Here is a 13,786-nt window from a genome sequence, read left to right as displayed (position 1 = left end):
ACTCTCCTGCCGAGCGTCGAGCGAGCGGCGGCGGCAGTGTATGTATATAGCTATCAGCTGCGCCGTGGCGGCTGGCTGGCTAGCCTAGCTGGCTCTCCGGCTTGGTTGGGGTCTGCTTGCTCTGATGGTGAAAGAGGAGAGGACTCTTCCTTCTCTTTTGTTTTTGCGCAGAGCGCGCCGGACTCGCGCGGGCTGTCTTTTTCTACTGGCCAGGCCCCCCACTGATGGTACGAGATTGCTCGTATAGGGTTTTTCGCGCGGCTAAACATGGACGCGGCATTTGAATTTCGGAGCAGTGTAACGGATTGTGTCTGAAAAAAGCTTTTTCAGTAAAGCTCTTTAGATTTGGAAAATGGGAATCGATGAACGAATTGCCGGAATTGATGCGTGAATATTTCGGATTTTCAGAGTTCATTAAAAGATTCTCACTGCAGAAGGACTGTGAAAATGTCCCCAGGATAGTGAGAGTGGAATCCCCTAGGAATCGCTTTGAATGTTCGCCGCTCCAGTGGAACATAACCTCAACACGTGTTTTAAAAACAGTGCTGATGCTGGCCGATGCAGGCTCTTCTAATGCTGTTTAATTACAATTCGTAAAATGACACGTCTGTTCAAGAACATCAAACTATTCAATGCGCTCAAAATTCCTGTCAGGTACAAAAATCCGTCTGATCATTGGGTAGGTTCTTTTAATCACCTCTATATAGTATATTGGTAACCAAAACTTATTCGCTTGAGACTCTGTCAACTTGTGTGTATTGCAGTCTATGTTGAAAAGGAAAAAGCCATCCACCAAGAAAGCACTCGATCACTTTGATGACTTTTACCAATCGGTTTACGGTAGTGATTGGGCAAACATTAGGTCAGCACTTCTCTCTGAAAACAACAAATATATTGCTGTCCTCAATAATTTCAGTGATACTGAGAGGATTTGTGAAGAATTACAAGTAAATTTTATTATATATATATTTCAACTTTTTCATTGTTTTGTTTCAAATATAACGCTTACAGTGAGATTGTATGACTAATTGTTTTCAGGCTCTAGGTGCAATGAATCTAAAAGACATTTATGAAGCATCCAAAAAAAACCTCGAGTTACATCAAGCACTACGAGAAAACAAAGAGGTTGATGTTGAGAAGCTGGATAAAAACATGGGTGATATTTTATCCGACGAGAAAATGAAGCACTCCTTTTACCCAGAATCTTATCAGGTCCCCAGAGAATTAGATAATGTAGAACGTGAAGATGTTAGCTCCTTCAAACCTGTCCAAATGCAGTCCATTGAAAAAGATCAGTACATAGCGAATGATCGTAATCGTATAATAAGTTCTTCAGCAGGTGTATCAGCATCTCAATTATTTGAGTATGTCCCTGCAACAAAAATAAAAGGTTTGTGTATGCTTCTATTCAAGAAATGAAAGGGTGAATAGCCATTGAAATTTCTTGATTATGTTAAAGGAAAGGATGATTTTGTTTTGGAGTCTGAGCATTACGGCTACTATACACAAGGAGCTGATTTTGTTGTCAAGAAAGAAGAAGAAGATTGTCTGAACTTTCCTGAGAAACTGTTACTTTACACATTTGAAGAAGGAAGTTCTATGAAGTTTCCAAAGGCTAAAAATGGAAGCACTAAGGTTTTAGGTATTACATTGAATAAGAAACCAATGTAGTTATTTTTTTGTTTTTAACTTCTCTGTAATCAAGCGGTCTCTTTATTATTTACAGATTACTTTGTTCTGGATGGTGCTTCGGTTTTACCTGTTCTATCTCTAGATTTGCAACCAGGAGACACAGTTTTGGATATGTGTGCAGCCCCTGGTGGAAAGATCATGACAGCTTTACAAACTTTAAATGCTCGTTTGATAATTGCCAATGATATTCAAGAATCAAGGATAAATAGGATAAATAGATTTATGCAAGAATTGCTACCGAGCATAGGAGATTGGGATAAAAGGTTCTTTATTACACAAAGTGATGCAAGATACATTGAGGACAAAAATATTTACAATAAGGTAAAATATCTTTTTTTTTTTATTAAAAAAGCTCTGAAGTATTTTTTGAAATATTCGAAACTAATACAATTATCTGTGTTTTCGTTATAAGATCTTAGTCGACGTACCCTGTACAACAGACAGACACGTTCTTCACGAAGACGACAATAACATTTTCAAATCAACTAGAGTAAAAGAAAGATTGAGGTTGCCCGAAATACAGTGCGACATTTTAAAGTAAGAAATTACACTCTCGTAAAAGTATACGAGTTCGCTTTTAAGTTGTGATAAAACTGAATCTTTATTGCATTTTATTTAGGAATGCACTAAAAATCGCAATCCTTGGCGGTACAGTTGTGTACTCGACGTGCTCTTTGAGTCCCATTCAAAATGACGGTGTTGTTCAAATGGCTCTTAAAAAAGCTTTCGAAGAATCTAACGTCCTCTATGTCGTAAAGTATGTCGAATTTTACGTAATTTGAAAACGCAAAGAATAAAAATTCAAATCGACTATTATATTTACAGAGATCAAACGCGTGCATTGAAACCTCTGCAATTTTTGTACAACTTTGGAGATAATGGACTAAAATACGGCCACATTGTTGTTCCTTCTAAAAGCAGAAATTGGGGCCCAATGTACTTTTGTAAAATGGTCAGGGTCCAGTGAGACAAGTGAGTAAAGTCAAGTAATGAATTTTTATATTTCTCGGTAAATCTTTGTATAATACATATTCATCTTTGTCGTTTTCTTTTAGTTAGAATACATTATGTCATAGAATTTATTTTAGAAGAGTGAAAAAATATTGAAATTGTTCAGCTAAATTATACATCATAGACTAACTGTATAGATCTCTTATAACTATATATAAATAATTACAAATCCTTAAACTTTTATATATTTTCACAAAATAATTATCTAACGTAAATGCCCCATATACAACACGCGCGTGTATTTACTATATATTGAATATAAAATGTAAATACAATTGATTTGTACTGTTTGTTGAACTATATATGCGACGAAAACATAGTCGGTACAAAATGGAAACAAAGAGCGATAGAACTATACATATTCTAACTATTTTTCTCGTTATAAAATACTAATTGTAAAAATGCCATTATTTATAATACGAAATTCATGAAAATCTTTTCTTACTGGGACATTTACAGATTTTTGTTTACTCAGAAGAAAGACGTTTGCCATAACAATTACTCATTTTTTGAAGTTATATCTCATCTATTAATGTCTTGCTTCTTTTAAAGGAACTGTTTGCTCTGGCCTCTCCGTGTCGTGGTTTGACGACTTGACCTTGTTCCAGGGTTGCTCCTCTCCGACGCCAAACATTGTATAAATCAACATCTCGATAATGTATAGACCTACTGTTACGAAGAATATCACCCTCCAAGCCTCAATGGTTTGCTGTAAATAGACAAGTTTGTTAAATTTGTATATGTATTAAACAAATGTTACGTATAATTAATCGATATAACGCTTCACTCACGTTGTCTTTAGTCAATTTCCCCACGAAGATAGGCACAACTAGTCCTGGTATGGTTGCGACGGTATTCGTCAGGGCGACGAGCGTACCAGCGAAATTCGGGGCTAAGTCTATGTGGTTGGCTAGAAATCCGCAGTACATTCCGCCGATACACGTGACGCCTATCGTCATGAGCAGAACCGTCACGTTCTTGTCGGTCGCGTACGAGGCTCCGAGCAGGCAGAACATAGGAACGGCAGATGCTGAATAACGAGAATAGCGCATTTAGCGAAATAGTGCAAATTCAATTGAACAGTAACGTATTAAAATCTGATGTCAATACTCACAGAATAGTGTACCGATTTTTCTCGACACCGTTACCGAGATCCAATTCTTCTCTTGCATTCTCGCAAGCAGTTTGCTGAGACCGAGCGTGAATATCCACATGCAGAAGTACGGCAAGGCTGAGAGCCACGCATTCTGTAAGAAAGCAATATCTCAATATTTCGCTCAAATACATACTTCTCGTATAACTCTTCGAAAGTTCAAAAAGAGAATGACTTACATCTTTGAGCTCGTACTTGAGGATTTCCTTCATAAACGTTGGTAGCTCAATGAGCATCATGTACCAGCCGAAGTTGCTGCAGAAATGGGCAACTACGATAGACAAAAACGGCGGCGACTTTAGAATCTGAAACCACGGCACTGTCGACAGTTTCTGCAAAAAAAAAAAACAAAAAAAAACAACATGATGCACATGCAACCTAATCACAAAGCGAAGAGAGTGAGGGAGAGAGTGAGGGAGCATGCTGCTCACAGAGCGTGTATTTTTAGCCAGCTTGGAGGCGGCTCTAATTATCCTCTCCAACGTTCAATTAAAAATCCCCAATCTCGCTTGCTATTTCAACCCCGTCGCTCTGACCCTTCGAAATATCGAGCGTCCAATATTTAAAACGGTCTGCCCCGCCAGACTGATGTGTATGTACGTACATACTGTATACATGCACATCATACGCTCTAATTATAGGCATCGCCCTTATATCTTGCGCGCCTATAGCTACCCAGCGCATTCAACTCAGGCGCATCCATATCGACTCGATAGTTTCCGAAAATTCGCAATGGACGATACTCACAATCTTGTGCGACTCCTTGGTCTGACCGAGCGAGTTCATGATGAATTCCCGCTCGTCGTTACTGATGATGATTTTCTGCTGCTCAGGCGAGTCCTGGACTATCATGATCCAAGCGGCGCACCAGATCAGGCAGAGCAGAGCCTCGATGTAGAAGACCCATTTCCAACCAAGGGTCGCCGCTATCATACCCGAGAGCAGTATCGCGATGACGGTACCCAGGGCCGTTCCTGAAATAAACATCGTCGCTGATCACTCTGCTTTGGAACAATATTGAGTCAGCCGCGGTATGCGAGCGCGGGTGCCACTTTTTCGAAGGAAATGCTGTTATTTTTGCGCGCGAATGAATTTCCACGCGCGTCTCGGCTCGATTGAATTTTTTTTCGCTCTCTTCTTTGAAATTGCCAAAGTCAACGCGAGGTGAATTTACGAGTTGTTTATATTCCGCATTGTGCAGTATTTGCGTTTACATGCGCGGGGCAAATATTAGATCTTGGTCGCGCGGGGGCTCAGAGGGTATGTTCCGCGTGTGTCCGAGCGCAGAAATCAATTAAGAGTTGGCTTAATTTCCTGGCCGAGTGGCTTCGCATATACACGTGTGTACACGTATATGCATAATGGATACACAAATCATGCCGGGAAATGACGTTATTTGTACAGTGTACTCCTGAGCAGGAAATTGAGACAAGTTCGCCCAGCAGCGGAGGAATTTTCCCTCGGAGTTAGCTGTACTATATATAGGTACTCCGGTCGAACTTTAACTCGTGTTCCGACGAATTTACCCTTTCCCGAAGCGGAATGGAAGAAAGAACTGTTTTCGGAAACAGCGATGGGGTAATTTAGATCGAGGGACGTCTCAGATTGTTGGAAAAAGTGCAACCTCACTGTAAATACATACCAGCGTAGGCGACGGATGCGAGGACGCTGCGTTCGTTCGGCGGAGCCCATCTCGAGATCATCACGTGCACCGCTGGAAAACTGACGCCCTGAGGGAGAAAATGTCATTGAAAATTTTACGATATTATGCGCGCTTCCATTTTCACATACACGCGCACGACGCGGAGAATAGCGTGATCGCTGCTGCATAGATGCGAGAGAAACTTTTGCGCTCTGGATTTTCCGGAGGGCTCGTTTTATTACGGATTTTTATGCACGAGGAGCTACACCTATATACGTATATATCGCGGGTTTTGTACAAGGAACGCGATAGCTGCAGCTGGGATTTCAGTTTTAAATTTGAGAGACCTTAACACTTTCGTGCTAGAGTACAAGGAAACGTATCCGCGCGGTGACTAATAGTTTGCGGAGTGGCCGGACAGCTCGCCCTAGAATTCGTAGATTAAACATCCCGTATATCCAGCTGAGCCTCGGCGGTATCTTCGATACGGCGATGATTTTTACAGTTGAATGCGCCAAGCCGTCGCGTTTCTAAACATCTTCTTAATGTACAAGAGTCTCCGAGGAGCGACCCTCCAGAGGATAACAATTCGCGTCTAGCATACATTGCACAAGTACACGTATACAAGGAAGAAATAAAAAACACATGGACTCACCCCACCAAGGCCCTGGATGACCCTCATGGCCATGAAGGCCCCGTAATGGATCTCGGCAGAAATTGGCATGAGAAGCGACGCCACGACGTTCAGCATCACCGACACTATCATCACCCACTTGGCCGAGGCGTACTCGGCTGCCATGCCTCCTGGTATCAGCGACACGATGTAGCCCCAGAAGTACGAGCTAAGGATGTAGCCTTGCAGCTCCGAGTCCCACACGAACGGCCCGTCCGGCGCCGACTGTGGTTTCACCTTTTAACATAGTTATACAATACATCACATTTTGTCCCTAGTACATAATAGCCGTGTCTACGAAGGGCTACTTGTTGCGGTTCACGAGAGCAGAGATATACTGCAACGGCCTCGAGCGACAGCGGAGTTTTTGCGAAGCGAGCACGTATGGAGTGTACGCTTATGCAAATGGCCGGGTGTGTGTAAAAAGGGGCGAGCTTTTTTCGGTGAGCGCGAGAGCTTTTAGATTTATGCAGCCGAGCGAAAAGCAAAGAGGACGACGCGGTATTGAGTATAGATGTGTGTGTGTGTGTGTGTGTGTGTGGGTGATGAATGTTGCCGACCCCCTTTTTAGAAGGGCTTCATATCGCCGCAGGTTTTGCATACTGTCTGTACGTATACGCGGGGTAATAATAATGCAATTATTATACAGGCGACATAAATGAAAGTCGAGAAGCTCGCTCTCGGCTGGGTGAGTTATATATATAAAGCTTTCACAAAAGAGCGGCGCGAGAGGGACGTGCTCCCGCGCGCTTATTTTTATTTCTCTCGAAAGCTTCGAAAACACGTCGATAACTGCGCGCGCGAGCTTTCAATCGAGCGGAATAAAAATAAAGTAAAACTCGCGCGCTATGCACACTCTACGGTTTTGAGGCGGAATGTCCGCCGTTATGTTACAAATAAAGTAGTCGCTGTCAGCTTTCGGGACGGAAATGAAAATGTTTATTACAGGTGGGCGGCGCACTTGTAACTGGATTTATCCTTTCAATCGTTTTTAAAAAAAAATGCATTAATCAACGTACCTCGGTGGTGTTCTGCTTCTCCAGCTCCGCGACGGCAGTGCCGTTGACCATCGCGACGATGGCTATGTTGAGGTACGACTTGAACCCGTAGATGATGGCCAGGCCGATCGAGTTCATGATCGCGATGATGTACCTCATGGGTATCATCTTTAAACCTATTCGACAAATAAAAAAAGGCGAGTCATTAGTGAAGTCTGTATTGCTGGATGTGCGAATATTGAATATGCATGAGAATGTCGAGGTTGCGAACGTGCGTCGGCGTTATAAGCGAGTAAAACCGTAATCTCTTTATTGTCCGCGCGATATGTCAACGGGTACATGCGTTTATAACATTCCGGGCGACGCATATTGCAGGACAGCGCAGAGGATAAATTCATTACTGGGGCGAACTTTCATCAAAACTCGGCTCTCGATTTGCATTTAAAAAGTACGCGATGACCGGTATTCATGTTATTCGAAGCCGTTGATTTAAGCGGTGTGCTTGATAATTTTTCAATTTGAATATATTAAAAAGATTTCTCGAATAGATCGTATTATAGCATTATAAAAAGAATCCGATGCAATAACGCAAAAACAAAATAATCTAATATAACCCTGATGCAACTCAACCGTCGAAAGTCGAAAGCGCGCGCGAGCAAAGTCACTCCCGTAAACACCATCACGAAAAAACCGATAACGGACGCTTCCGCAACGCGCTCGCTCGCGAGTACAACAGGTTTTGGCGCAACGTGATGTATACCACGTAGGTATACACACCGAGGCGTGCGGGCAACGTGCCAATCTCCATGCACGACACCTTTTCGGGTCTTTGACTATCGATTCCGCGCACTTTTTTCTTGCGGTCATATGCATGACGGGCATAACGAAAAGAAAAAGTCTCGACGTCGCTCGCCCGAAATAAAAAAAAGTCAGCAGTCGCCGCCGCCTCCACTACATCGTATATAAAAGTATATATACAGCCACGTGCTCCTCCCGCGCGCCGCGCTCGCCTCAATATTATTTCGAGAACGAGATCATCAGCCGTCTATACTCACATTCTCGCACTCTTTCTCTCTCTCTCTCTCTCTCTCTCTCTCTCTCTCTCTCTCTCTCTCTCTCTCTCTCTCTCTCTCTCTCGCGGCTGCAGCGGGCGCTTTACGTTTCCTCTTTTTATTTCCACCCACTATATAGCGTATGCGCCCGTGAAGATATGGGTATATATATGTATATTGCGAAATTGCGTCAACCGCGCGAGCGCCGGTGGTACATCGCGCACAAAGCACATAAGCGTGCCCTATGAACTCCCGGTTCACTGGTTCGACGCCGTCGTATTATATACATAGGTATACATACGTATAGGTATGTACGTATGCCGTACATATACACGCGGGGCGCTTGTCTTCTTTTTACATCGACGCCGTGTGTGTATACCCGCTGCTGTTATTGTATAGAAATCGATGTAATACTTTTATAGAGCCGCACTTGTTTTATGGTGTGCGCCGCACGAGGCCATATGTGAATAACGTGCGCTATTCCTTGATTGCGTATAAAGTGACGAAGAGTGTATATAAATGCAAGTGGCAGCGCTTACTATTCGTATTATTGTTTTATTCTCCTGCCGAAATAAACTCGCGCGCGAAGTTCCTCTCTCTCTCTCTCTCTCTCTCTCTCTCTCTCTTAATATGATTCCCGCGGAATTGGCTCGAAGCGGCAATAAAATTTCACTCCCCGCAAGCTCCTCTGCATACGACTTGCAAGTTGATGGAACAGCCCGTTGATGTTTATTCAGAGCGCATTGTTGAACGATAAGTTGGCTGAGAGTTCGATGTAATCTGTGCGCGCGTATACCTATATCAGTCGCGTCCTTTTCCAGTTTTAAGCACACTCGTCTACATGCGCGACGCGTGTATGAAGTAGAAGCTTTTTTCACGCGAGAGTAAGTAGGACAGCTAGAGGAGTAGACAATCTCCAGTATGCGAGATACGCACCGGGAGGAATTTGATTTTCATTTTTACGTAGGGAGAGAGCCGCGAGCCTGGACGCGGAACAATTTTAGTAATCCTTCGTACATATCCGATACGTATAGGAATCTTGAAGCTCTCGAAAGCTATTGAGAGAGCAAGAAAGAGAACGAGCTTTGTTATATAAAGTTATTAGAATAAGAAAGCGAAGAAGAAGAAAAAGAAGCTGGGTTTCTCCTTAAACTCGAGCAAGTATACCGCGATATAGCCCGGGGGTAATTGCGTGGAATGATAGCGGGTGATGCAAGTTCTCGGCCAGACTCGTGATTATGCGCGTTTATTCGCGAAACGCGAATTTCCAGAAAGTCCGCCGTTACGCTAATGAGATCATCGCGCGGTGTATACATATACCTATACATACGAGTTTCATCGGAACGAAAGCTCCGCGAAGTTCACTATAAAATTTGCATTCGCGTTTTGTATGTAGGTATATACAATGTATATAGATCGTTTTGCGCGCGAGCTTTCCTTATCTGAAACAAATGCGCTCATGGTGAAAAGCGCTTTGTTTTCTGTGTACACAGCAGTTTAGGGAATACGTATAGGTATATATATGTATCTGAATTCGGAGCTGCATATACAAAAACTTATATCGCGAGAAGCTTGCGGGCTGCGCTTTACACAGCACCGCACAAAGCTTATATTATATTTATAAAGTTAAGGACGCGTGCAAGTAGGTTAATTATCCGGCGGGAGAAGCCTCGCGCAGCTGATGCTTAGTTCGAAGGATGGAAAAACACGATGGATCCCATTTCCCACGACAAAGAAGAGGCTACTCCCTCCTTTCCTTCTATCTCTCCCCCCCCCCCCCACAGTATATCCCCTCGAATAATTCAATTCACGAAGCTAGACTATATAGGCGCACGGGCCAGCGCGCGAAACTCATTCAGCCAATATCGAGAGGCCCATAACTCATCTCTCCAACGAACTTTGCCTTCGGCCATGTATTATGATGCGCGAGCAAACGTAGCACGTGTGTGCGCGCGCGCGAGCGATGGGATCGACGCCAAATCGAATAAACTACACCTTGTATAATTACCGGATTTATCGCTCGAGCCAATTTCCATCGAGCCGACGACGACGACGCTAATTTGGCCAGTTTAGCGAGATGAGATCTCTGCGTACATGCAGATTTATGACTGTTTTTCGTCGGCTCGCTTTATCTCTCCCGGGCCTCTCTTGCGAGATATACTCGCAAGCTCGCTTCTGAATCTTTGATGAATCGTCGCGCGCCTGCTCGATCTGTACTTTTCCGCTTTTCTTTCCCCGTCACCCCATGTAGGGACATGTGGGAAGAAGAAGAAGAAGAAGAAGGAAGAGCCTAACGTTATAAGTCCGCAGGGCAGAGACAAAAGGCGGAAGGCGCCGGGTATTTTCGAGTATAAAAGCGTAGCGTCGCCGCTTTTGGCGCGAAAAAAATCACTCGTGTGAGTGTTGTAAAAGTGTGTACGGAAAGGGCGAAAATCGATAGGCCAGAGAGAGAGAGAGAGAGAGAGAGAGAGAGAGCCGACGACGATGGATGGACGGGATGCTGGGGGGACAGATGTACATGGCTTTTTCCACACACACTGTCCGACGATTGATCTGCGGGAGTGAGAGAGAGAGAGAGAGAGAGAGAGAGAGAGCAGCCGGCGGAGAGGAGACTCCAAGGTCGTCACGGATGGCCCAAGGTGACCTTCTCCGCGAGCGAGATTATCGCTCCCGCAGGGGATGTCTCTCTCGTCTTGCTAAACTTACAAAAACGCGCGCGGGGTTAGTGCAGGAGTATCGCGTGAGCGTGTTATTTCGATTCCGCGGCATAGATCGAGAGAGAAAGTTGGGAGAGCTTTTCGCCGGGTCTGACGAAATCCAACACGTGACTCCGCGTGCAATGGCTATGTACGTACACACACGTATATAGGTACGTGCAGGAGCTGCCGTTATAAAATCCGCGCTCACGCGAGATGCAATCGCTCAAAGTACTCTCTCCCCCGCGCGCGCGAGCGGCTGTAGCAATAATCGACTGCATTTATAGAGTCTCTTTCAGAATGAGAAAAAAAGGAAAGAAGAAGCTAAAAAAAGGCTGGCGCGTACCTCGTCGTGCCTCCTCGGCAATGGCCATGGCGAGTTATCCTCAGGCTGTTGCTGCTGCTGCTGCTGCTGCGGAAGTCGTGTATCAGCTGAGCTTGGTCCTCAGCGCTTTCGCTGTCGTCCCGATAATGTTGATGATGGTCCTCCTCGAGAGAGCCGAAGCCAACTGAGCGGCCGATGGCTCCACCGGTACCCCAACTCTCGCCGCCGTCCAGGAGGAGCCGTCGTCGCCGCGCAGACACCCGTGACTCATTCACCACCGCTACTCGCACACTTCCCTCTCCCGATCTTTGCTGTCAATCGGCTGCCACTACTACGAGCTGAGCCCCTCGGTCCGACCAAACATGACTCGTTACTACTTGCAGCTCGGTGCGCGCGCGCGCTCTCTCTCTCTCTCTCTCTCTCTCTCTCTCTCTCTCTTGCTCTCGCTCTCTCGAGTTCCGCTATACAGAAATGCGTGCGTGCGAGCTCGACGCCGCTCTCGGACTAGTAGCTAGCATCAGCGCGCGCGCGGTGCCGCCGCCGCTGGCGCCGAGCGGAGCAGCCCCTCCCCTCGAAAGCTGCGCTGTATGCCGTGTGCCGATGTCCTATCCGCGGACTGCACGCCGGGCGAGCTGAGAGGCTATATACATGCGCGGCGTACCTGTTGTGCGTGGCAACGCGCGCGCAATATCGGCATCGATCTCCTACTGCACCACGGCGCTCTGTATACGCGCGCCGAAGCTCGCCACCCTGCCAGCGTGAGCTTATGGCGTCCCCTCTCTCTCTCTCTCTCTCTCTCTCTTCTCTGGGTTACCGAGGTGTCGGGGGGGGGGGGGCTGGATTTTTCAAAGCTCGCCTCGGGGGCTGGAATTTTTTCTTTTCAGCTGCGAAGGGGAGCTTTCGAGCGAGCTTGCGGAGCAAAGTGCCGCTCGCTTCGTCGACATATATCGCGAGTATCTTCGAAACCCGATCCAGCTCCTCGACATCGGAGTCCTGAAATTACGGTCCATCTCCGCGCGCCATTAGTGCGGCATGTCGATGTAATAACTATAACGAAAAATAAATAGACGCCCGTTCGAATTCGTGTACGCCGTTTGAATCATTAATCGAAGCACACAGCGAGCGATGAAGGGCTGAGTAATTGCATCAGCAGTCTTGTACATACGGGCCCTCGCGTGTTCGTAAATCGTCGTATGGGCTCCCCGGCAGTAAAGATAAGGGGGGGGGGCAGGCAAACGACCTGACGAAAAAGCCGGAAATTCACCGGACACGCGGGAAAATGCATGTACACACACACACACACACACACAAACGCGCGCATACTCAGGGAAGCTCGATATATGGGGTGGGGCAGTGCACAAGGGCGCACAACCCCGTACGTACACTCGTCTCTGTGTCTTTTCCCTCTCTTGCGCGCGCGCTCTTTCCATCGATTCCGCTGCTTCGGAGAGCGAGAGAGAGAGAGAGAGAGAGTTGGATGTAGAGCAGCGCTGAGCGTATATTCCGTTGTTATATATGCGGCTGTCGCCTATCCCTGCTCTATACATTGTCCTACACACAGGGGCTGAGGGGGCGAGTTTACGGCTTTTCTCCGCTGTATAACCGCGGCCGGATCATAGAGGAAGCTGCGCATCAATCATCATCGGCATCCGATAGAGGCGCGCGCGGGACGAGCCTCGGATATATCACATCTATCGCGAGCTCGATGTCGCGTGGAATCTATATCGCCGAGAATTTACCTCTGCGCTCTGATATATATCTATCTACAGACTATATAGACACTCGGTATGAACGCCGAGCGTTTTCGGGAGCGACGCGTATCGAATTCGAGGCCGGACCATTGTGCGCGCACCGCGCGTGAATAAGAGCGAACATGTAAATTTTTCCGCACAGAGCACACACGCAGGGAGGAAGCGTGATTTAGAGACGCGCCGCCGCGGGATGTTTCGCTCGATGCTCGCTGCTGATAAGTTTTCATTTTACTCCGGGGGATGATCGCGCCCGCGCGCGCGCGCGCTTTGTCTTATCGCGTGAATTACAGTTTTTCGCGTGCGCGCCCGCTGATTGCGCTGCGGCTATAATTGCCGGCTATAGATTTATTTTCAGATTTCATTGTTGTGAGATTTATCGTTTGAATGTGCGGAAAAAAAGGAAGCGTTTGATCGCCCACACGATGACGAATAGCCTCTGAAATTCCCGTTCGGATTTTTCGGAAGCCTGCGATATATAATAAACAACGCGAAATTTCATTAAAAGTTGCCGCCGCGTATCTATATAGCCCCGAGCACACACCACTTGCAGCCGGCAGAAGCAATAACAGCAGTTATATCGAGGACATTTCCAGATAATAACTCTCAGTAGTCGACGCGCTGTAATACAGCTACATTATTACTTTCCATTGTCGCGACCCTGCGCTCCTATACTGCACACACGGCATCGATTCCCTTACACCGTGTATAACACATCGCATGCAGAAAAGCGAGTTATCGCAGTTTTCGCCCGCGCTTGCATTTTAATTATTTCGCCCATCTCCGCCCGGAGAGA

General features: G+C 46.0%; 2 protein-coding genes across 3 annotated transcripts; one reads left to right on the top strand and one right to left on the bottom strand.

Moving 5' to 3' along the window:
* The first annotated feature begins 370 nt into the window (after positions 1-370).
* LOC100123684 (5-methylcytosine rRNA methyltransferase NSUN4) lies at positions 371-3,489 on the top strand. Of its 2 annotated transcripts, none has more exons than XM_031922669.1 (9): positions 371-679; positions 765-947; positions 1,039-1,390; positions 1,460-1,642; positions 1,727-2,013; positions 2,105-2,229; positions 2,312-2,449; positions 2,518-2,664; positions 2,748-3,489. In XM_031922669.1, the coding sequence occupies exons 1-8, from the start codon at positions 599-601 to the stop codon at positions 2,657-2,659; spliced, it is 1,491 nt and encodes a 496-aa protein (XP_031778529.1). In that variant the 5' UTR covers positions 371-598; the 3' UTR covers positions 2,660-2,664; positions 2,748-3,489. The 2 variants fall into 2 exon arrangements, with proteins under 2 accessions (XP_031778529.1, XP_001607372.1); XM_001607322.5 differs by having other exon boundaries at positions 382-679; positions 3,256-3,477.
* On the bottom strand, positions 2,015-11,748 carry LOC100123686 (sialin). The gene is made up of 9 exons (XM_001607324.6): positions 11,264-11,748; positions 7,191-7,345; positions 6,154-6,408; positions 5,499-5,586; positions 4,604-4,830; positions 4,036-4,188; positions 3,818-3,950; positions 3,495-3,733; positions 2,015-3,412 (listed from the first exon to the last, which is right to left on the bottom strand). The coding sequence occupies exons 1-9, from the start codon at positions 11,289-11,291 to the stop codon at positions 3,233-3,235; spliced, it is 1,458 nt and encodes a 485-aa protein (XP_001607374.2). The 5' UTR covers positions 11,292-11,748; the 3' UTR covers positions 2,015-3,232.
* Positions 11,749-13,786: the final 2,038 nt, after the last annotated feature.

Source organism: Nasonia vitripennis, chromosome 2, assembly GCF_009193385.2.
Source record: "Nasonia vitripennis strain AsymCx chromosome 2, Nvit_psr_1.1, whole genome shotgun sequence".
Classification (NCBI taxonomy): Eukaryota; Metazoa; Arthropoda; class Insecta; order Hymenoptera; family Pteromalidae; genus Nasonia; species Nasonia vitripennis.
The sequence above is the reverse complement of the archived record's forward strand: the minus strand, read 5'-3'. Positions and strand labels throughout refer to the sequence as shown.

Bases quoted from the DNA above. Each gene is read 5' to 3' on its own strand.
- LOC100123684 (XM_031922669.1), top strand. From the start codon at position 599: ATGACACGTCTGTTCAAGAACATCAAACTATTCAATGCGCTCAAAATT. The intron at 680-764 runs GTAGGTTCTTTT...TGTGTATTGCAG, and splicing joins AAAATCCGTCTGATCATTGG to TCTATGTTGAAAAGGAAAAA. The intron at 1,391-1,459 runs GTTTGTGTATGC...ATTATGTTAAAG, and splicing joins CCCTGCAACAAAAATAAAAG to GAAAGGATGATTTTGTTTTG.
- LOC100123686 (XM_001607324.6), bottom strand. From the start codon at position 11,291: ATGGCCATTGCCGAGGAGGCACGACGAG. The intron at 4,831-5,498 runs GTATGTATTTAC...TGTTTATTTCAG, and splicing joins CGCATCCGTCGCCTACGCTG to GAACGGCCCTGGGTACCGTC. The intron at 3,413-3,494 runs GTGAGTGAAGCG...GTCTATTTACAG, and splicing joins GGAAATTGACTAAAGACAAC to CAAACCATTGAGGCTTGGAG.